Source organism: Ceratina calcarata, unplaced genomic scaffold (genome assembly GCF_001652005.2).
Source record: "Ceratina calcarata isolate Rehan_Ccalc_2016 unplaced genomic scaffold, ASM165200v1 scaffold35.2, whole genome shotgun sequence".
NCBI classification, from domain to species: Eukaryota; Metazoa; Arthropoda; class Insecta; order Hymenoptera; family Apidae; genus Ceratina; species Ceratina calcarata.
This window is the reverse complement of record NW_017157934.1, coordinates 465,041-488,528: the sequence shown is the minus strand read 5'-3', so window position 1 is coordinate 488,528 and position 23,488 is coordinate 465,041. Positions and strand designations below refer to the sequence as shown.

At 38.4% G+C, this 23,488-nt stretch overlaps 1 protein-coding gene across 1 annotated transcript; it reads right to left on the bottom strand.

Annotated features, from left to right (window-relative positions):
* Positions 1 to 1,619: 1,619 nt before the first annotated feature.
* trx (histone lysine N-methyltransferase trithorax) lies at positions 1,620 to 18,828 on the bottom strand. The gene is made up of 10 exons (XM_018025040.2): positions 18,425 to 18,828; positions 16,418 to 17,855; positions 15,693 to 16,259; positions 15,150 to 15,583; positions 14,864 to 15,025; positions 14,320 to 14,715; positions 7,421 to 14,190; positions 7,149 to 7,311; positions 6,859 to 7,005; positions 1,620 to 6,772 (listed from the first exon to the last, which is right to left on the bottom strand). The coding sequence occupies exons 1-10, from the start codon at positions 18,587 to 18,589 to the stop codon at positions 6,599 to 6,601; spliced, it is 10,416 nt and encodes a 3,471-aa protein (XP_017880529.1). The 5' UTR covers positions 18,590 to 18,828; the 3' UTR covers positions 1,620 to 6,598.
* Between the last annotated feature and the right edge of the window lie 4,660 nt (positions 18,829 to 23,488).

Sequence of the window (23,488 nt, the reverse complement as noted above, 5' to 3'; positions counted from 1 at the left end):
GCCTCTTACATATAAACTCCGATTGTTGCGCTTGTACGAATACATTCGCGTTCATTCGTCAATAATATGAATCATTGATGAAGTCAATAATCTATCGACGCATCTTATGATAGCAATTTTTATTATACTGATAAAATGAATTGAATTATATTTGGTCAGGGATTCTATTACGTTATTAAAATACGTTATATATTCTTAATTGAACTTTTGATTCGTATCTTAGATAAAAGTCATACCAGCACTGCGTTGAAATTTTTCGTCTAAATATGAGAGAAATAAAAAATTTGATTTGTGAAGCGGTACGGTACCATATTTATATTAAATCTACGTCTATCGTCTAATTCTTTGTCACTTTTTGTTACTAATTGTTTGTTCATTTAATAATATGATCGTGTATTTCGATACTTCATACTACTACTACATACTACTTTAATAACAAATGCGAAAATAGCGATAATAATGCATGCCTATCGTTAGAGTATACGTATGAACTCGTCGTTTCTGTGATTTCCGCCATATCTTATCCTGTAATTGTATTTTACTCAAATGAGATATACTCGATATTATTAGTGTAACGTCGATTGATTATGACAAGAATTATGACATTTGAAGACGACAATTTATTGCTGCCAGAAACTTGTACGTTTTCTTATTCAAAATTTATATTGCATTTTTTACGAAAAACTGAAAAACTTTGTTTTTCTCTTTGTTCTGACGACTGCTTACATATTAACGAATTTCATTCGTACAGTGCTACTTATCTTTCCTTCGAAAATGTTTAAATGGATCTCGAATGCTAATGTTACGAGTTTCAATATTCGTGTATAGATATTCTTTCTGACAAAATATGCGATGCACAAACTCGAATTGTTTCAGCGAATAAACGCAACGTCACGCATATGTGAACTCCGCTTTCGAAGAAATTCTTTTATTTTACGTTTTATACAAATTACGCAGAAAACAACATCCGAGCAAAGGTGCATGAGTCAGCGACGCGCGTTCAACCGAATACGCGCGTAAAAAAAGAAATAAAAGATCCTCACACGTGAAAAAAGTACCAACCTATTAACGCATGCGACTGTTACAGTGAACAAGTGGTGTATCATGAATTACAATATGGTACTTGTTCAATTATATAAAAACGAACAAAGAGAAGATAAGATTGTCGTATTACGTGCAAACTAATTGCGCGCTGACAATATTTAATATTAATGTGATATACATACGTACAAGCAGTAATCGCGTTCCGTTCTTATTTTTATCTCAATATTTACAATGATTCATAGCAAAAATCGTTCACGATACTTGCTTTCTGTATCATTCAAACCACGTTCTAAATATTAACTCTTCGCACAAGAAATAGAAGTGTCTTTAAAAAGAGTAATCTTCCTCCAGGATTTTCAACTTATTGCATCATTAAAGTCTGTTACGTGCATAATATAATTTGTATGCATATGTCATATTTTTGCAGAGAAAATTAGAAAAATACTGCCTGTGGACGATTTTTTATTGTGACCCGTTGTATATATCCACGGCTTTTATTTCGTTTGAATTCAACGTCGTACGTACTACAATTAATATGTAAAAGCAGTAGGGTACTTTTATGTAGCGTAACATGATTTATATTTCCATTTGTGTTTTTATTCTGTTAATTTCTCATATAATACTAACAAAAACATTTAATTACAAAACATGGGCGTACGGTTGTGTAGTGTATCGTCTCTTTCTGCGTGTATATCATGTAATTATGTATGCTTGTACGCAGTAGGTACATGTATAATATGTATCGTATGATGAAAGCAGTTACGTGTTTCTATGTGGTATGCATATCATCTGGTTAATGTAAATATTTTACGATTACTTCATAAGTTTTCTACAATAAGTAGATGCATTTTTATAACGACAATTTGCACGCCGATAGCGCGTAATAAACACCATCTCAGTTTTCCGCAGCATCTCTTCGGTTTCAATTTTACATTCATCGTGATTTCGTCTTATATGGGCCCCTACGACCAATTCCGTCTATGTATAATCTATTCTGATGAATATGCGAACGCAAAAGAGTTAAAAACGCTACTATAGTATGCGATACAATAATATATCATAATCGATACCTCGATATTAGTCGTTATAAATAGGTTTTTTTTTTTAATAATTATTTGTCCAAACACTGAATATTTTACAACAGCCATCGATCTCAACTATTCGTAATTCTATTAAACAGTTTGCAACTTTTACAGTTTCCATTCTTTTCTTTTTAATTATTTTAATATTATGCGTAGCGTGTCTGATCCAATATCATATCAATAATAGGGATATATCATAAATTTTGTAATTTGCTAAAAAATATTCTCTAAAAAATATGTCGACCTAAAGATTATTATGACTGATAATCACAGACAATTTTTTTAATTTTCCTTTCGTTCCCTTTTCTTTCTTAATTTCACAATAGTAATTATTATTTATCTTTCTTTTGTTTCATCGTCTTTCTTTCTCCTTTTAAACAAGTACAATATTCAAAATTCTATGTTTCGTTTACACATTAGAATAATACTATTTTTTTTTTTGTTTATACATGATGATTTAAAAAGCGTTTCACATTTTAATCTTTTCCCTTTAAATTTCTTATCACTTTCTATTAAAAAAATGAAGAACCCAATGACTCGAAGAGGTGAAATTTTCGATTTGCAAGAGAATACAACGCTGCGATGTTCTGTAATCGTCATAAAAACGTAATTAACGGACGTACACAGTTCAGTGAGTAACTTAACCACTCGTTTCATTATCACACCAGAAACCAGCAAATGTCCAACACATCTATTACCTAGGGCGAATTTGTCTCCAGGTAAAAGAATGCACATACATGTCGAGTTTCGTGGTTATACATGTATATACTTACATATGTATAATATAGACCTGTTTTTTCCTCTCTAACGACAAAACTTTTTGCTTTCTTCTTTCACACGAATCACTTTTCAAAGGTGCTGACAGGTGTGTGTGTATGTGTATGTGTGTGTGTGTGTTTGTGTAGTTAAACAAACGGTGCGCAATATGAGTAACGGTGTATTATGCTATCTCTTCTTGTGTAGATTATAATAATTAATTGATAATATTAATTAACAGTAATAATGAAGGCTGATTGCGTAATACTAAAGAGCTTCTCCGATGAGATTTCATAAGAAATCCGTTAAAAGATACAGAGAGTATGTTTCCAGAATGAAAAGAACGCTCGTTTAAACTCTTTGAGAAGTTAGAGTAGTCGGGTTACATTACACGATTTTTCTTTATAGGTATCCTGTCACAAGGGTTACTAAAACTACATTTTGTTTTTTGCTTTCATCCCCACCTTCGGAGTGTAGGATATTTTTATATGGATTTCATAAATAAAAAAATAATTAAAAAACAGTGTTCTTAATTTGTCTACCGGCACGTGTAAATATATATATACATACACATACGTATTATATGTATATATACATATGTACTCGTTATTATTACAGTTACGATCACCATACATATTACGATCCGCGATAGGAATATAAAATATACCGAAAACACGTCGCGTATATTTTATAATTCCACACTGTTCTACGGTGATGTCGTGTAACGCGTTTACGAGAACGCATGTTTACTTTGTTCTCTTCGGCAAGAGAAAAGGATCCTTTCTTTTTTTTCCGAACCGTAAAAAAAGCTGACAGATTCGTATCTTTTCAACAACATTAGACCATCGTGTGCACCATGTTCTCTAAAATCATGTTTTAATTCAATTAGTACATCTCTTGTTAATCCTAAAACCGTCATCCATAAGTATAATAAATATCAATAAAATATCTAACATTGCTATTATATCTTCAAGTAAATTACCTTTCTTACGTCGTTATTACCATTTTTTTACATATTAAAATTAATTATCATTTATATTAACAATAATTATTTTCTCAATAATTGTTATTAATTATTGGTAATAATAAGAAAAAAGAGAAAAAAAGATTCCTAAAAAATGGCAATTTCTCGTGACCAGAACAAGTTTACACATTTTTTTCTCTCCTCGTTTTATAACTTTTTACAAATCAGCATACGCATTTTGTACCAAACCAGGCCGATTAAAATGTTTTGCACGATCGATGATTACTCGCGTGCACAAATAATATTCCTGCCATCATCCACATCTTTATATTACTTCTTTAAATAATTCGCGATTCAATATTCCTTGTATAACATACGTTTCTTATTTCTTTTTTTATTATCAGACTCTCTTCCGCTGCCGCCTACTTATATTTCTCTTACTCTAGGCCATTTTTCGTATAAAGTGCACTTAACGGTGTCCACGGAGCACCAAATTTTAAGGGGCAACCACCTCCGGCAGAAATTGATTAATCGCACTAAAACACCTTCGTCGTAGCTTAATGAATTCATAGATGCTATTACGGTTTCCTTTTCTTTTTTCCCAAGTTCGAATCCAAGATATCGGGCGGTACACCTAACTCTATCACCGGGTTCCAAGCGTAGGTACATTAAAGGTAAGGCAAAACTGCATTTCACAGAAAGGTGTTTCTTACGGAATACGTAATTTTCACACGTATATCCATAAGAAATTTCAAATATATTTCTATAAAGAACATTCGTAATTTTTTCCCAGTGTGGGAAAATATATCACAAACATTTTCTAGAAGCCATTTCTAGAAAAGTTTTACTCGAAACAATGATCGAATTATTTCTTTTCACAGTTGCCTCTTTAGAATGTAGTTAAAAAATCTGATAACAGAAAATCACGCATAAGCAATGATGGATCAGCGGTTTCGTAGTTTCTATGAAATAAAAAAAAAATGATTCGCGTCCTTCAGCGAATTACGATCGTTAAACATAAAAATAAAAGGAGATTAATATTACAATATTGGCAAGGCGGAAGCACAAACATATGGGTGCATCGTTTAAATATCTATAAAAACGTATCAAAATAATATTGCGCGTACATAAATCTTCGTATGAAACGAACGAGCAGACTTCTCGATTCCTTCAAGGAAGCAAAGCCTTCGTTTCCCTATTTTCTTTATTTCCTTTTCGTCATCTAAAACGTCATCAATGTCTGCCAAAGTAGGTACTCCTTCAAACAGCATCCCACGCTAGGAAACTGTTCCTTCTTGTCTCTGTCTTTCTTTCCCTCCTGTCACTCTTTCCCTATCTCTCTCACACTCTTTCTCGCGCTCGCATTCTTTTCTCCCTAACATGTATACATGTATATTACTTAACTTTAAAGTGGTAGCTGTACTTACGTGAAGACAATGTCTAATTCTAACAATTACATATTTTACAAGAACGCTTGAAATCTAGCCCTACATCAGACATGAAATGTCACGAAGTTAGTCGTACACTGTACACTAAATTTTATATAGATTCACATAAAACTTTCGTTTAAAAATATTCAACCATATATATCGTTACATGTAAAATTTAAATTCACAATAAAAGTAGTATGCCCTTTATAATTAATTATTAGTTCGTCTCGATATTCATAGCGTAGTAATGCATCGTTATTACGCTCGAGTATACATATAGTACGTGTAAAGGAAAGTAAGTCATAGAACTGCGTATTAGTTCAGCTTTCCTTTAAGTACTTGTCTCATTTTTGTGTTAATGTATTTTGTGCAACATCGTACGTCTCGGCTTGGTTCGATCACGTACGACCTCAAGATAATAAAAGTATATGTAAAGAGGAAATTTACATACATATTTATATTATATTATATATATATGTGTGTGTGTATATATATATATATATAAGTATAAGCTAAAAGCACTTCAGATTTAGTGTAAAGTGACGATAACTTGTACACTTAAGCCTCGATAGTAGATAATAAAGTAAGTAGAATTCTAGAAGACGTGCACGAAAGCACAGGCGTGTGGATAAAGTAACACTTTCATGAGTCTTGACGCGATACGAAGCACGCGAGACCTTACTGGGTACGAAAGCAGGACATATTCAATCATTTATTGCTATAAATATACCCCCTTCTTAACCCTCAACGGTCCCACATCGCAAAGATTTCATGACTGTCACGTGATATTGTGTCCCCAGTCGATATTCCGTTAAAGATCATTCTTTTGATTGAGAAATTTTACTGGACATAAATTAAACGCTTTAAAAAAACTCCATTTAATCATGCCATCAAATTTTAAGCCAGTATTAAAAATGATTAAAAAAAAAACAGAACAAAGTTTAAGTGCTACTTAAAATACAACGCGTATTTAAAATTGAAATTAAAATTAATTAGTGTTACCGTCATCCCGGATGACCGTCAAGGGTTAAATCAACTACGAAGTGTAGTCGTTTAAAGTAACATTGTCATAACGCGATGTTTCACGATATCTATGTATGTATAATCTGGCCTTCTAATATTTTAAAATGTGTATAGTCTATTATTCCTTTATATAATAATAAAAAGCTGCGATCTCTGAAAATAGTTTGATGATTAAAATGAATAACGTTCAATAAAATGAATTCTATACCGAAGCGCGCATAATTATAGCACGTTATCATTTCTTTCTTTATCTTTTCTTCGCTGTGCCGGCCGGCCGCTCACCATATTTGTATGCAATCTCAATTGAGGTATTTGCGGCATCTGCGTGATCCGCAGGTACACGGAATCTTAATATCCTCGAAGGGAAATTTGTAGTCGTATGTCAACTCTTCCCCTTGTATGATGCGACGGAGAGCAAAAATTAAAATGTGTTTCTTACCTAGGATGTCCACCACTCGCGAGTAACAGTTCGGCTGAAATGTAATTTACAAAATGTACGAAACACATTTACAAATAAATGCATTTAATAAAAAAAATATGCATGATCGGTAATAAATACCTCGCACGAGTGATTGATAAATCTAGCTGCGTTTCCTTTCATCGTAGCATCAACGACAAAATGATCATCGATTTTAAACATGTAACATCCTATGTTTTTACTATCATAATATTTCTCTCGTTTGTCAGTTAAGGAGGCTCGAATCACCTGTAAATATACATTAATAAGTTGTTAAAGACTATTGTTTACAATACATTGATAGACGAACTTTCGTGTGACGAACATCAATGTGAATCATTAGATCGAAGGAAGTTTAATAAATAACAATATTTTATTGTTGCTTTACACACCTCGCCTGCGTATTCGATAACCATCTCTCCAGCTTCGATATCTCTCAGACAAAATAAACCTCGACCATGTATGTGAGAATGATACACTCCAACTGATTCCTTCGATGTTTCTTTCAATATTCTGAAGCGCATCGCCATTGGTAAATTTGTGCTCGTAACTCGTCTGTAATGATGAACAAAATATTACTTTGTAACAAATTACAAAATATCGAAAACGTACAGAATGTTAAAGTGGGTCGATGTTAACATTTTCATGGCACATCGATATCTACCTGGCTTCAGCTTCCGATATTGAGATCATTTTTGGTTGCTGTCTGTGTCTCGAGGCGAGCCAACTGAACATGTCGTGAACTTTTCTTCCCTTGAATGGCTCTGCGCGAGCAGCTCCGTTATCGCACGCTTTCAGCAGATCGTTTTCGGTCTCACCCGGCTTAGGCGGCGTCAAGTTATGAAACCTCGGTTTGTACTTGGTACACCGGTTCACTTTCGGTAACTGCTCGACCAAGTAGACCGTGGCGTTGTTCTCCAGACCCAAATTTTCGATAAGTGGATTATGCGGCAATGGAGGCAAATTATGGGCCTTCCGAGCATTTTGTACTGCCTGGAACACGGTCTCCCATACTTCGGCCATCGAGGAAGCGGTATGAGTGAATCCATCCTGCGACCTAATTTCGTACATCAGTGTAGGTCCCTTCGAGGCGTTCTTCTGGGTTAGCGTAGTCGGTGGAGGCGGTTGTACAGATTTAATCGACTTGCTGATTACTCTAGGCTTTTTAACAGCCACCGGCGGAGTTTTAGTTTTCAACAAGTTGAACTTGTTGTTCTCAATAGGTTTCACCTTCTCCTCGATCTTGTTCGTTTTCAACGTAAACGTTTTTATCGGCAACAATTGCAAGGAAGTTATCTGTGGCACCTGTTTCGATGGGAGTATCTCAACGGACGTTACCTGCGGCGACTTTTTATTCTGCGTTACTGCTTTCATGTTGTGTGTGATTTTGTAAGAACCATCCTGCAGTTGCTTTTGTAAAACTATTTTCAGCGACGCATTCTGCAGTTTCTCTCTGTCCAGCTCTAATTTCAGATTCTCTTTCACCTTCTCGATCGTCTCGGTGTTCAGCTTCAGCGTTTCGTTTATGTTGTTTATAGTTGTTTCGGGTTTCTTGACTGTCGGCACCACAGCCTCAACGATTTGCTTCTTCGCTTCCGCGAGCTTCTGTTCCGGTTCTGCTGGTTTGATTTCTGGTTTCGTTGGTTCCTCAATAATCATTTCTGTTTTCTGTATCGTCTTGGTTGTGTCTTGTTTCGGAGTAACAGCCTGCATGGGTAGCACTCTGTTCATCGGCCGACTCGTCGGAACATTGCTCGTAGACATAGTAATCTTATTTTGTACGCTCGAGTTAGCGATAACTGGATTATTACTCGTACTTACATTAATATTGTTTGAATTTGATACACTACTAAAATTATTATGCACATTATTTACATCATGATTCAACTTATTTACAATTATATCCCTCTGTGTTATACAGTGATTAGGTAATGGGGGTATCTTCGATGATATGCTAGACTTTATCATACTGGTATTTTGCGACACGTGTTTCGAGTCAAAATATGGTCGTATACCGTTGCTCATCATCTGTTCCGAACCGAATAACGATTCTGTAATCTTCCACGGTCCACTATTCGGTTGCGTAACAGAGTTCGCGGCTGGACTCGGTCGTACGGCCACTCTCGGTATCGTTGGTATTGAATTCTGCGACAATTTCGGAGACGACGCCGCGATCGGTGCTACTTGAGGTTCAGACGGGCAAGCGTCCGGTAGTTGTATCGGTGTCACCGGTTCCGTAAAGCTTTGACATGATACGGGCAACATAGCATTGCATGTAGCGGAGGCAAAGTTTCGTTCAGGTATCGCAGGTATATTAATCTGCGACGGCGTTACTATGGGCTCCGATTGCGCTGTTGGCTTTGGCTGATTCATGACCACGTAACCACTGGGTACTGTAGATATACTGGACACGTTCCCCATACTGGGCGGCAAGGTGGGAACGTTGGATACGTTTTGAACAGCGGACACAGCTGGTATGTTGCTTATATTAGAAGTATTAGGTAAAGCGGGTGTATTAGGCATATTGGATATATTAGATACGTTAGGTATACTGGGACCGATAGGTAAATTAGGTATGACGGGAGCAGTGAGTATGTTCTGTACATCAGATACGCTGGGTATGTTAGGTACACTGGATGCGCTGGGTAAATTGGATACACTAGGTACATTGGATGTAGTAGATATCGTAGGTATGCTGGGTACGCTAGGCATACTAGGTAAGCTTGGTACTGTGTGTACACTGGACACGTTGGGTATATTCGTTATGCTCGGTATATTGGATATATTAGATACACTGCATGCGGAGGATACAGTGGGTATAGTTGGTATAGCAGGTACACCTGGAGCATTAGGTACATTGGTGACGCTAGGTACGTTGGGTATGCTGGCTATATTGGTCACGTTGGACATGTTGGATACGTTGGCAACGTTTGGTACATTAGGCACGCCAGGCACTCCACCGGGTACGCTCTGAACAGATTGCACTGCTGCCACAGTGGGTACACCCGGAACGGCTTGAACATCGACGAGAGGCTCCATGAGTTTCGAAGCTTGAAAAACTTGTGTCGTCGTCTGGTAACTGCTCGCTAACACTTGCGGCACCGCGCCAGCCATGAACTGACTGGAAGACATCACCGTATTGCTGACGATAGTCTCCAAACCGTAGTACATCGGTTGATTCGAGAGAAACATACTGCCCGTCGAATCTGTGAACATCTCTAGCGTCGGCGTCGAACTTAAAAGTAGTTGTTCAGACGATATGACTCCGCACTGAATTGCACTAGGTTGCTGTTGTATAATCGTTCCAAGAACCGTCGGCTGCGGCTGAGCAATTTGCACGCCTGGCAATATCGATATACCTCCGTTTTGCAACGCCAACAGGTTGTCGGAAGATGCTTGTATGTATGCACCGGGAACCAAGTGATTGGTCGTTATGAATTGAGGTTTAAAAGCGGCTTCATGCTGTCCACCGATCGTTGTTACGTACTGCAGATTTTGTCCAGACTGTTGTTGCAATGTTTCAACGTACGACATGATGCCTGGAGGCGTTTGCTGCAATATCACAGTTGGCGCGCTCGGTCTTTGAGCTTGCTGCAACTGTATAACCGGAGCGTTGTTTTGCACCGGCTGAAACCTAGCGTGCCCGTTGTGAGGTTGTATAGTATTCTTTGCGATCTGCGTTTTAATTCCTTTTGTTCGAGACTTCGATGCTCTCGGTGATTTCGCTTTAGCTAATTTTATTACTTGAACGTTAGCCGACTCGTTGGCCGCCGTTTGCACGCCGGTAGACGAAAATGTAGGCGACACCTGCGGACTCGGAATCGTTCGAGGACTCGCACTGTTCGGGGAATTCATAGGAGTACTAACACTGTTTGGTGATCTGCTAGAATCACTGCCGACTGATGGTGCGTCTGTAATTTCTGTTATTTGGACACTACTTTCTTGGGGTAATACCGTGGTATTTGGTAAGGTGGTCGTTGTTCTGGTATATTGTGTCTGAACGATCATGTCGTTTGATGTCAGTACCGTTTGATGAACAGTTTCCACGGTAGCGTGTGTATGAATTTGTGGTGTAATAATTGCTTGAGCGATGGGTTCAATTTGTATGGCTGGATGAGGCGACGGTACAGTAGCTTCCAAGGGCGAAGTGGCTTGAATATCAGGATAGTCGGAGGACAGAGTATGACCTTCAGATGGAGATAGCGTTATAAATTGCGGGGATACGGATCCGATGCTCGGAGAAAATCTAGAATCAGGCGATGTCAATTTGTTGTCCATAGTTTCCGAATCACTGTCGCTTGTTATCATGATATCACAATTCGATACGTGCCTATTATAGCTATCTTGCGTTCTGTAGGTGCAACGGCAACGTTTGCACGTTACCGGATGATCTATGTGATCCAACGGTGTCTCGCATTGAGAAGTAATCTCGGATCTTGCGTTTTGAACGTGTTGCGGTGATATGCATTCGTCATCACTGGATATATCGTCAGCTCCATCTAATTGGGGAATCTTTAAATTCATCTTTGAATTATTCTCTTTGAAATGCGGTTGATCAGAAAAATCGTTTTCTTTTGCTTTCTGTAATTTATCACTAGACTTCGTAATATGTGATCTAATTAATCCATAGATTCGTTTGGATCGCAATGTGTTACTGGATTTTGTACAAGAATTGATATCCTTCTCAGCGAATAAAGCGAACTCGTCGCTATCGCACGAGGACTCGTCATTGATACCGTCCAACTGAGGAATCGATAAATGTTCCGGCACGCGTAACCCATCGGTCTTCTCCTCGATGTTGTATTCGGGTGAGCTGCACTCACTGGCGCTGCTTGGATCGACGGTTCCGTCAACCTGCAATATTCGCGGCTGTTGCCTTGCGTGCCAGAAGAGTCGTTTATGTTCTTTTCCTTCTTCACGACCAGTAGATATTACTCGGCGATTAACTCCACTGGCATCTTCGATACAGTACTTCAATTCTCGCATAGAATCCGACAAAATATTTGGCGTGTTCGTTCTGCCCACGGTGACCATGATGCCATCCGGAATCCTCAACTCGTGCAACGTAGGCGGCCGTTCATTCTGCGAGTCCAATACCATTACGTTACTTTCGTTTGATTTTGTCATGGTCGCGTTTCGGGATAATTTTCTTCTCTTAATGGCGGGCCCGTAGGTACCGTCCAATTTACAGCTCCAAGTTAAACTGCATGACCGTTGATGGTGCCTCTGTCCGCCAACAATTAGCGGACTGTTGGACATCACCTCTGATTTCGATCGTTTCAGTTCTCTACCACCATGTTTTTGATTCTTCGAACTGAACAGATCATCCATTAAATCGTGGACGGAGGCTTTAGTTTCCAAATGCACCCACAGATCGTTGTGCGATCCCAATTCCACTGAAGCGGGATCGACTTTCGAGATTTTACTTTCGGGCGGTTTTATAATCTCATCTACTTCAGGCGTCAGCATGTCGTCCTTGAATAAATCGGTTGCAAATGATCCGTCGTTCTTCAGATCCATTGCTAAAAGATCTTCATATGTCAAAAGTATATCTTGCATTGATATACCATCTAATAAGTCGTGGGGTAACTCTTCGAATATAGCTTCCGTTAATTCTGGAGGTAGAAGATCTGTATTGTTTTGTTCTGCTAAGTTTTCATCGACTTCCTTGTTGCAAACTGCATCGACCAAAGCGTCTAAGGTTTGTTTCACAGCTAAATATTCGGTTTGTACCGTATTTAATGCATCCTCTTTCTCTCGTTCTTTTGAATGATCGATAGTTATATTATTTTCCAAATCAGAAGAAACTTCCGGTGCGTACACTTGTATGTACGTTCTGATATAATATTTAACAATTTTGAATGGATTCACCGTGGACCAGTATAGCCGGGAACATTTGTAATCGCATGGTATGATTTTTTCGATCGCATCGGAGTATTCAGGTCTTATGGTGCCCAAGCAATCTATCGTCAACGAACCTATCATAACTTTCACTTTATTCGGTTCCGCAAACTTTTTCTTCTTACGATCCAATTCCACATATACCGGTCTTCGTAGACTGAATTCGCTATCGTTTTGTAATGTCTTATGCGTACAATTATTTAAATGCGACGAACAAAATACTGTTTTATCATCGTTGAAGGCAAGCCCAACGTTTCTCGCACAAGGATAGTGGAAGGTACTGTTACAATTTTTCGCGCAACAACCAACGCTCGCCCCCTTCTTCCCGCATTCCGAACAACGAATTAATCGACCTCTTGAAATAGCGCTGTGAACATTTTGTAAAGAACCATCGATCTCTTCATACACTTCGTTAGACCAAAGAGCACAATTCGAGTGTACCCACTCGTTCTTCCCGCAATACAGCAGCCGACCTTCCTTCGTTTCTAAACCGTCGCCCAAGCCTTTGCACAAACAACATGATCTACTGTCCTCAACAGAAACGTTATATAAATTTGCCGTTTTAGCCGCGATCGCTTTCGGCGCTTTCATCACTTCTTCCTTCCATACTTCTAGAATCGAATCATCGAGCTTTGTGACTGAACCATCAGCCTTATCAGCCTCCCTGGGGGGTGTTAACGTACCGCTTTTCTCGTTGTCATTTTTAATACTTTTTGGACTGAACCATGGAAATACTTCCCGTAGAATTTCGTAGTAAGCATCGGTAAGTTCCTTGTTTCGGGTACGATTGATTATATGCTCCAGGTCGCAATGAAACTGTGACAACGTTTTGTATTCGTTATTGTTCACTTTCCGTTTGGCCGACATCAGTGTAAGCGAAGGCCTAACGATAATTTGCTGATCCGAACAATGGCATTCAATATCGTTTGAATTACTATTCGAATTTTCTTGAATTATTAAATCCTTCTTGTCACCGTCTTGAGTATCTTTTATCACACAATTCCTTACGCGAACCGAACATTCTTTTAAATGAAACTTTTGACGAAGGCGTCTTAAGCCTCTTCTATTAGAAGAATCGCTTGCCTGATCATCGTCCACCTTATTTATCGAATTGGATTTCGAATTATTGTTCAATGTAAATTCTATACTTTTTACTTTCTCGTTACTATTCTCTTCACTGTCTTCCAAACTGAGACCTTCTTTACCGCTTACTACATTCGAATCGAATTTTTCATTCGAAAAATCCAATTTTCTTCCATTAGAAAGAGGCCTGCACGAACATTCCTTTCTTGGACTCCATTTCAACGCAGCACAAGCCTTCTTATTTTTACTTAACGATTTTATAACTCCTATAAAACCAGCTTTAAGTTCAGCTTCTATAGCGTTTCTCCAAATAGAATTAGGATTTGAAGAGCATTGGCTGCACGTGAACTCGATGGTATCCGGTAAATAACTAAGGATTTGATAACGCTCGTCGGAAAGTCCTTCGCAGTGAGCGTGTACCCAGTAAGAACATTCGCTACATTCCATCATCTGAAAAATAAAATGTGAAAACAGAATTAATATAAGTGAGAAGAACATGCTTTCTTCGCGACTCCATATACGTCTAAATCTCTATGATTCAACATGCAGACATGTGAATAGAATTAGTATATAGCCCACCTTTGTATCGAAATCATTTTCGTTGTAACATCTTTGACACAGAGGACAATAGTTCCCTTGCTGACGTAATTTAAAACACATCGAGCATAATGGTAAGTTGCCTACATGAACATTGACTCCTTCGCTACCACAGCTTTTGCACTTTACACAACTTTGACACACGTACGGCCTCTCGGGACTGTAAAGTCTCGCGCTGACACCGGACTTCGACAAGCACGAGTGGTGAAACGATTGACGACAACGAATGCAAGACAATTTCGGACCAGATCTTAGATGACAGGATTGGCATATCGTACATCGAGGACAGCACCAGTTTGGTTGAGCACAAGCATTCCATTCACTAGGTTCCAAACAAAAGGCATGATACGGTTCGCAACAGCACTGACAGTGGATGAGCTGGAAAGATTTGTTACAATGTACAATTTTACAGGGTACTGTACATAAAGGATAATTCATTTAGAATAACGATCCACTTTAATAGTTCTATGCTCCATAACTTCGTATTATGTCGGAAACTTTTCCCTAAGAATAGTGTGTTACTTACTGGCTCCTTTCCCGCACTTCCACAAAGGTAACAAATAGCAGGAATATGAAAGAGTTCCGAACCAATAAGTGCAAAACCTTTTTGTCCTACTTCCGAAGGATCGTATTGTTCCCAAAAGTCTATAGATACCGTATGTAATACTTCATTGTTTGTTTTAGGTACCTAAAACACATAATCAATCATCTTTACAAATAGCATGTATCGAAATATAGATTTTGACTATAAATGGAGCTGACTTGTTTTTACATTTAATATTCTTGAACAGTAGTGATTTATGTTTGCTTACCACTTGAAAATTTGACGTTGATACGGTTTGTTGCGCTTTTCCTCTTTTTGGATACGATTGCTGCGACACGTTAATAGCATTATAATTTACAGTATTTTCGTCGTTCTGTTTTTGGGTTTCTTTTTCTCTCATTTCGTCCTTTTTCTCATTTTTATCCGTTTCCTTCGAAGTTTTCGGAATGTGCTTATTGCTTTCGGTGTCTACTTTCCCATCAACCATGGGAAAAGTGGCGATCGGCTGACCAAGAGCTACGCTCGCACTTCGACAAACGTGTTTAACTCTTGGTCCCTTTAAATCGAGTCTCTGCCTCAGAGGTTGTGGGCATTGGGCCAAAGACGGCGAGGAGAACATCGGATTCTTTAATTTCTTCCTCACTTTTATCCTGTTATTCTTTCTTCTCTTTTTATTAGGTGATATATTCAATGATGAATCAACTGTAAAATATAAAGCAAACGTTTAAAGTTAGTTAAAAAAAAGCTACTTATAAACATACAAATCTATCGCATCAGGTGCGCATCTAACACAGCAAAATCAATAACTTACGCTTATCTAACTTTGTATACAGGAAACCACCAGTTCCTTGATAGCTAGCTTTCTGACCTATTTCTATGCTCCTCCAACTCATGGCTGATTTGAACAAGTTCTTCTCTGAATTGTCTTCTGCTGGCCAACCTAACTTAGAAGATATCAATTTCTGTCCTTGATTATCATTATCCTCGTGAGTCAATGTCAGCGGGATACTTAAGGGATCTCTCATCATTGGTGGCAGCAATGCGTTCAAGCCTGTTCGTAGCGAAGATGGAATGTTGTAGCACTTCAAACACATCTTTAGCCAACAAGCCGGACACCTAGCTTTGTAAACACATCTCATGAGATTCCATTGTTGACTTCTTACAACAGGCGGTACCAAGCACAAGCCATCGCCCTTGTGGCATTGGAGGGCTGGAAGCGTGCTGTTCGTTGACTTTGCACAAGCCTGTCGTTTAATCATTTTACTGATAAACTTCCGACAAGACTCGCAACTGTGAATACCGAATTTTCGAGCTTGTTTCACGAACCGATAAAACCGTACAGCACCGCAAACACCACATTTAATAGTACCTGTCAAACCTACGGCATTATAAAAATTCAAATTATTTTGTTTAATATAATCTCACTTAAAGTTATCGAAAATCCAAAACGCTGTTTTAGATATCTTTATGAAATATTATTTTTTGGAAAAGATTTCTAGTAGAATTGTAACAAGATAGAATGATGATAATATGTACCTAAATTAGTATTTCCGCCTGTAATACCATTGCCATTTGTTGTTGAGAAAGGTCCTTCAGTTCCACCAACACATTTATTATCTAATTTTAATCTCGCTTTCCTTAAGATAACTTTCCCGCCGCTTAACTTCATCCCAGTCCACTCGGATTGTTCATCTTCAGTGTGGTTACTGTGTTCACTTCCACTTTCTGACGATGTACTTTCCGTGTCAAAGTTATCCGAATTTCCCTCTGCAGTTTTACTCCCATTATCGACGTTATCGTGATTTCTGATGCCAATATTTTTCTTCGTTCTCGTAGCATCTTCTGAATTTGTTTGACTGGCATCTAAATCAGCGGCGGTTTCACTCTGAGCTCCTGACCTCGTCTGAATCCTGGAAGACTCTGAACTTGGAACATCAGAATCGGGAAGAACTTTTATAGGAACAGAAATTTGTTTCTGGCTTTTAGAGTTCGCAACTGCCAATTTTCCATTTTGATTTTTCCTGATTACATTTTGCGTACCGTCTTGCACGCTAATAGCTTCTTCGTCAGGTGAATTTTTCACTATTTTGTTCTTATTCGATAAATTAGTCCTTTTAATTTCCGCATTAGTAGTTTTCGTTACTTGTGCGTCTTGTGCAGATGATAATTTTTCAGGATTCTTCACAGATTGCATCACAGTTTGGCCGTTAGAATTTCCATTCTGAGCCACCTTTTTGGCCTTGCTCTTGCCCTCTGCGTCTTTCGGTTTTGTACACGGTCTACCAATATTCCCATCTTTCAATTTCGTTTCCTGATTACAAAGTTTGTTTAATGCAAATTTAGCTTTTTTCACATGCGTGCCAACTTCATTCTCACTATGCTCCGCTCCAGAGATCTCTTCCAATTCTTCGATAAATCTTTTATTAGGTTTAATAACCCTCGACGAATGAGCACTTCGAACTGGTAAAATGAATTTCCTTACAGCATTCGATTTATCTACGCATTGTGCCGTCATATTACGCACATTGTTACTGTTAGATTTTGCCCTCTGCAGAAGTCTCTTCGCGGTACTATTATGCAGCTGTCTTGTACGTTGATCCAAGATATTGTTTACCGATTTTAATATAGGTGTTTTTATGAAGTTGGAGAATTTCAAGTTTTTACCATTTTTACGACTCTTGGGTCTGGGAAATTTGACAGTATGTTTGGAATTTACGACCGTCACATCCTTTTTAATATCCTTCTCTGCCGGCTTGCTATTTTTATCACATAAATTTTCTGTATTATTTTCAGTGTTCGATGGAGAACTTTTAGTATCTGTGATGTTTTGTTCAGCTTGTTGCGGTATGGGATTAGTAGCAGCATCAGGTGGTGATTTAACGGTTGTATTCTCTGTGTCATGTTGTTGAGTTTTTATATATGACACTGAAAGATTAGCCTCTTTAGTGCTAAAACCATGGAATGGTGGATGTTCCTATGGAGAGCAGAGAAAATATCAAATGTTAGTAACAACAAATTATTTTATACTTATTATTCTTGTTTGTTTTGATAACATTGACTCGCTAGTTACAATATTTCACTTTTCATAGCAAACCTATTTTAGTATATGATTTCACTGCAGTAAAAGGTATACAACAATTTAGAGGTATATCGTAATAAGATATACATCACAAAGTTTACATATTATTTCGGATAACGAGAAGGGAAGAAATGATGTAAATAAAATCTGTTTACAAAATAATAGCAGGATGTAAATAAAGTAATTTCATTGTAGTGAACGATATCAATTACAGTGGTACGTCAATGCGTATTATATTGTACACATCTGCCATTCCGACTGCGATTTCCATTGAAGAGGTTAACTTTCGTTCTATAGCCAAATCTTTTGGCCCTTCTGACTACCGATACAGTATTGTATGCATCCTAGCGACGCTTATAAAACGAATACAATCGTACTCAGCTCGAAAACGGATTGTTTATACGATGACTCAGATTACGCAGCGTACGCCGAGCATACCCAGCGAGAGTAAACTACGAATTTACCTTCTCGTTGTCACCAAATGTTTCGTTGAACAGGGAAAGTCCGTAGTAGATGTTCTCGGCGACGGTTACCGAATCGGTTTGGGCTGTCTCGGGCTGGCCGAGAACTTTAATCCGTTTCCTGGTGACCGTCTTCGGCGGCTTTCCGGGAAACTTGGACCTTCCCATGTTCACTTTTTTCAACGGCCAACCTCAACCTCACAACGAAATTCTGTTTCCATTTTACGCGATTTTGCCCAGTCGAGGCGCACCAACTGAACACCAACGAACGTACCACGCAACACACACGGAACTCACTCACGGGCTTCGTTAAACATCGGTTAACGTCGGCTAAATTCGATGATAGCCCGCAAAATACCGCGCGCGTACTGTCAAACACAGAATCACCAGTACGTAGTAGGTAACGTGGGTACATGTGTTTTCGAATATAGAAACGCGCGCGCATTCGCGTCTAGTGATTTTTATTGGATTGATTCAAGAGCGTATAATGTCCATTTTTAAACGTAACGAAATAAACAGCTTATAATGGGGCTCGACTTTCCCGGAAAGTTCATTAACAAGAATGGATTTTCTTCTCATTCTGTTTCATATTATTCCCGGATCGTTTTTCATGCGTTTACATTGTCCTTACTAGATGTAAACTTACTTTATGTAAATGATTGATCTTAAAATTAATAAAATTTCTCACTCTCTGCTAATAATTTATAATTAAAGAATCAATTGTGAATTCAATTAAATAAAGTTTCAAAATTATTATGATTTAAAATTATTTCACACCTCATTGTCTGTGTTTAATGCGTGCGTTATTAAGCATGCGTAGCTTTTAACTCATTTGGTTTGTGAGGTAACAAAATTATATAGAATTCTCTCGTCATATTCCATATCACATTACCCTATTTTATACCCAAGGAACCTTACCATACCTAAACTTGTTAAATAGAATCAGAAGAATCTCGTATATGATAAGAAGGAATTAATTTTATTCCTCAGATTGATTCAATTAATTTTACTGCGATTCTATTATTTTGTTCTTTCATCTTCTGCCATCTCGTCGAATCAAAATCTCATTTGACGCGATTCGATCCTCCGCTGATTAATTACAAGGAAGCATTAAAAATTATAATCGCATCAGCTCGTTCGTGCTTAGTTACGTGAAAGAGGGTTCGATAAATGAGATGTACACGAATCAGAAATCCGATGTTTCTTGTGCGCTGACCTGTGCTCCATTTAAGAGAGCTTCCATTGATAGATATACCCGTCGAGTACCACTTTCGGAATCGTATTGTACGTACTTAGTGTTACTTATAAAATAATCCAAACGTTTACCACAGAGGTTTCTACGTATCATTATACAAATTCTTTTTTCCAAGTTCCTTAAATTATTTATGCAACGAGACACTTATAGGATACTCATAAAATATCGTGGAAATTTGATAGCCAAGTATTTGTTGCAGACTTATTGGAACGACATGAATAAGCATGAGTATGTTTTCGTAGCGCTTTGAATGCGAAGTAAGTATAACAAAGGTCGATGAAAGCACATAGCACCGTAAATTGGGGCGCATTATAACAGACTAAAGTGTAGCCCACTAATACCGCATCCCACTTGTATCGATCCTTCCATCTCGTAAATATTTAGGTATGTATACGTACGTATTTACTTACTACTACGCGCGTTTGCGCACGCAAATAAACTGCATATTTTTAATAAGGTATATTAATATCGCATTACGTTTCTCCCTCTTTGTACTGCTGCAACCGACTCAGAAACTAAATTACGCTCTGTCAGAGAGAAATATTCATGCGTACCGGCGTTTTTGATCATATTTCGATTTGTGCTTTCGACAAACGCTCAAAGAGACGCTTGGAAATTAGTTCGTAAATGAATACGAATTGCGTCAGAGAAACTTTTAATTGAAGAGAATATATTTAAAAACAGTTATTTTTCAGCATTAACACGAATAATTTCAGCGGATCGTTGCCGGTTCAGCTATGAATTAAGTACATTTCAATGAATATTTGTAATAATGGTTTTGCAATTATCTATGACGATTACGTATAATTCCTTTTAGCCGATCCATTCGCCCACTTTGACAAGTTATCCTATTCGTTCCTAATTGTAAATGTTCCAGCGATTTAAATGAAATAAAACTGTATTTACGAAAAAAGAGAAGAAACGTGCGTGGGTCCGAGAAGAAGAAGAAGAAGAAAAAAGAACGAAATGTAAGTTGTCAGATTGAATCAAATTCAAATTGGAGACGATCTAGCGTGATAGTTTAGCCGCGCGTCGGGAAACCTGAGACTCGTTACGCCGGGTGTAAGTATGTGTATTCGTATTCGTTTTAAGCGGCGAACGAACGAGTTTATCTCTCGATCATTCCGCTCGAAATGCCCAGCCCGAGCGGGTGTGGTACCCGGTCGGTACCCGGCCGTAGTATTCGTTGGGATCGGTCAGCCTAGCCGGTTGTAACGGAGCTATAAGATCTGCTGTTCCGTTTCGTTGCTTTACTTTGCATTGCGTACTTTCTCTACCATCCGCCTATGCCGTCGTTGCCTTGCTGCATACTGTGCTCGCTGCACGGGCTTCACCTCGGCTGGACAAGTGTGCGATCCTAGAAGGATAACGCCTATGTACAGCGGGAGTCAAAAGTGAGAACATCCACCTTTCGGCAACGCAAACTCTGCAAAATTAGTTCAACGAGTCTTACGTACACATACTGTACGATACATGTACCCAGATGTACAAAATGTATGTACATAATGATTAATAAAGAATCTTTTTGAAACGAGTATTTAAATAAATGTTAAATACACTGGATTGAACTTGAACGTCTCTTTTACTGAACTGTTGCACGAGAAAGTAAAAGTCTGAACACTTGGCAGTCTTTCAGGGAACAAACTTAATGTACCAAATCCGATCACCAAAATCAGACAATTAGTTGTTATCATTTGTGTAGATTAATTGTTTTTCTGTTTTATGCAAACGTTTTTTTTCATACGCCGATAAATTTTTGTTATATTTGAAACGTATAATCCAATGAATCCTAAGCACCAGATGTTGTAAATAGATATTAATATTACATGCAACGTATAATATAGTTCGTCCCAGTTATTAGATTCAACCTGTACCTGCTGTGGCTTTACTCGCTGGACCATTTGCGGACCCATGAGAAAGACCGATAAGCACTTATACATATTAATATCTACTACCTACACACGTACTGCTTGCGACCAAACATTTTTTCAGATGCATTTCTGTTCCTTTGATGCATCAAAAATATTTATATGCACAGTCCCATTCGAATCCTGATACTCATAATTTAAATGAAACGTGTCGCAAATATGTGCACACTTTATTGTATTGTGTATGTATATAAGGAAATGAGACATATACGTACAATCATAGATACATAGCAAAAATAACGTATTAGATTTAATTATGTAAAGAATTTTAAATGAACGAAATATAATATAATGAGTATGTATGATGCGAGTCCCTACATAAAAGGGGAAATTTTTGAAAAATAGGTATTAGGGCAACTGACCCTGTACTTTACGCGAAACACGGACGCCTTGCGCAGATGTTTTGCTTCGGATTTGGGGTCGTTCCGTTGATTATACAGAAGGAAAGGGAGACTTGCAAAAGCATCAGGCATGAAATTATGCATTATTAATTCGGTTTCACCCTCTGTATCTCTTGAACGTACTATCCAGTTTTAAGAAATATCGTCATCACATTTTCGTTTCAAACGAAAAGCATTGACTACTTGTCAATTTGGCACTATGGAAATATAAATGGATGGAACATTTTCGGTGGATCAAAAGGAAATTCAGCTATTTGCTTGTCCATCATTGTCACGGGATATTGAAACGGTTTTGAATAATATTCGCGACGCGACGCATCGAAAAATTCAGCCGTCAGAGTTGTATGCATTGTAGTTTTGTATTCATGCTACGTTATGGGAAGCATTACTAACAGAGAGCGACGTTATTATTGCGTACGTACCGTTTTCTCGCTGTAGCCTCGGAATTAATTATAAGATGGATACGTATTACATTATGTACATATACTTAACTACTGGTGAATTCATTTTCTTGCTCCTTTTGTTCGCGGGCCGCACGCACGCCGGGCTTAGAAAGCTGGAAGTTGGTTCATTGTCTCCTTCCGGACGTGAGAAATACGCAACGTGGAACGCTTCATATGACATCCCGGGCACTCGCTCTTCTCTTAAGAGGAAAAAAGTCGCACAACATGTTCGTCGGACAAATGAAACAAAGCTGATCGCATGCAGCGAGATAATTTTATTTTCTAACTATTTAAAACGAAGCTGATTCGTAATTCTCCAAATATTCTTTTCTTTTTTCAATGACAGAACAATAGTTCTATTGGGCCTTTCTGTTTATTATTTAAAAGAGTATGCATCTGCACGAACGACTGTGATCTAGTGATTAAATGACGATATTCGTCGGAACGTGACACAATATCGGCGACGCGTTTTCACGCGCGCCGGTTCGTTAAAATCGCGTTTCCCATGACGATCGGAGACGGAATTATAACGACGCCACTCTAAACAATAATCCACGCGTTGTATCGCATCGAAATCCCTTTCGATCTCACGCCTCCAGCCGAAATATGGACGTATTACTTCCGCAGCAGCGGAATGTCATTAACGAAGAGCCGTCGTTGCTTTACAAATCGTTATATATTTCGAGTCCGTTCCGTCGAGTGGATTTTCCTACCGTGATTATTCGGGAAACGCGTGACCGGCACGTGCGTGCACGCCCGGGATAACCGTCGTGAATATGTATGTGGAAGAGAGACTGCACGCGCGTTTCCATCGATATAGTATGAAAGCGCGCGCGACCGCGAACGACGAGAATGAGTCTCGCGAACGCTTTTCAACCAAAATGCTTTTGCATCGCGAGCGGATCGCGCAATTTACGCACGCGATGAGCGTAGAAAAGCTAGAAGACGGTTCATCGCACCGGACGAACGTGAGAAATATGTACTTAAACCATTCTACTTTTTTTTTACTCCTCCTCCTCCTCCATCTTCTCCTGCCTCTG

Bases quoted from the DNA above. Each gene is read 5' to 3' on its own strand.
- trx (XM_018025040.2), bottom strand. From the start codon at position 18,589: ATGGGAAGGTCCAAGTTTCCCGGAAAGCCGCCGAAGACGGTCACCAGG. The intron at 17,856-18,424 runs GTAAATTCGTAG...TGCTCTCCATAG, and splicing joins CATTTGGTGACAACGAGAAG to GAACATCCACCATTCCATGG. The intron at 6,773-6,858 runs GTATTTATTACC...ATTACATTTCAG, and splicing joins TTATCAATCACTCGTGCGAG to CCGAACTGTTACTCGCGAGT.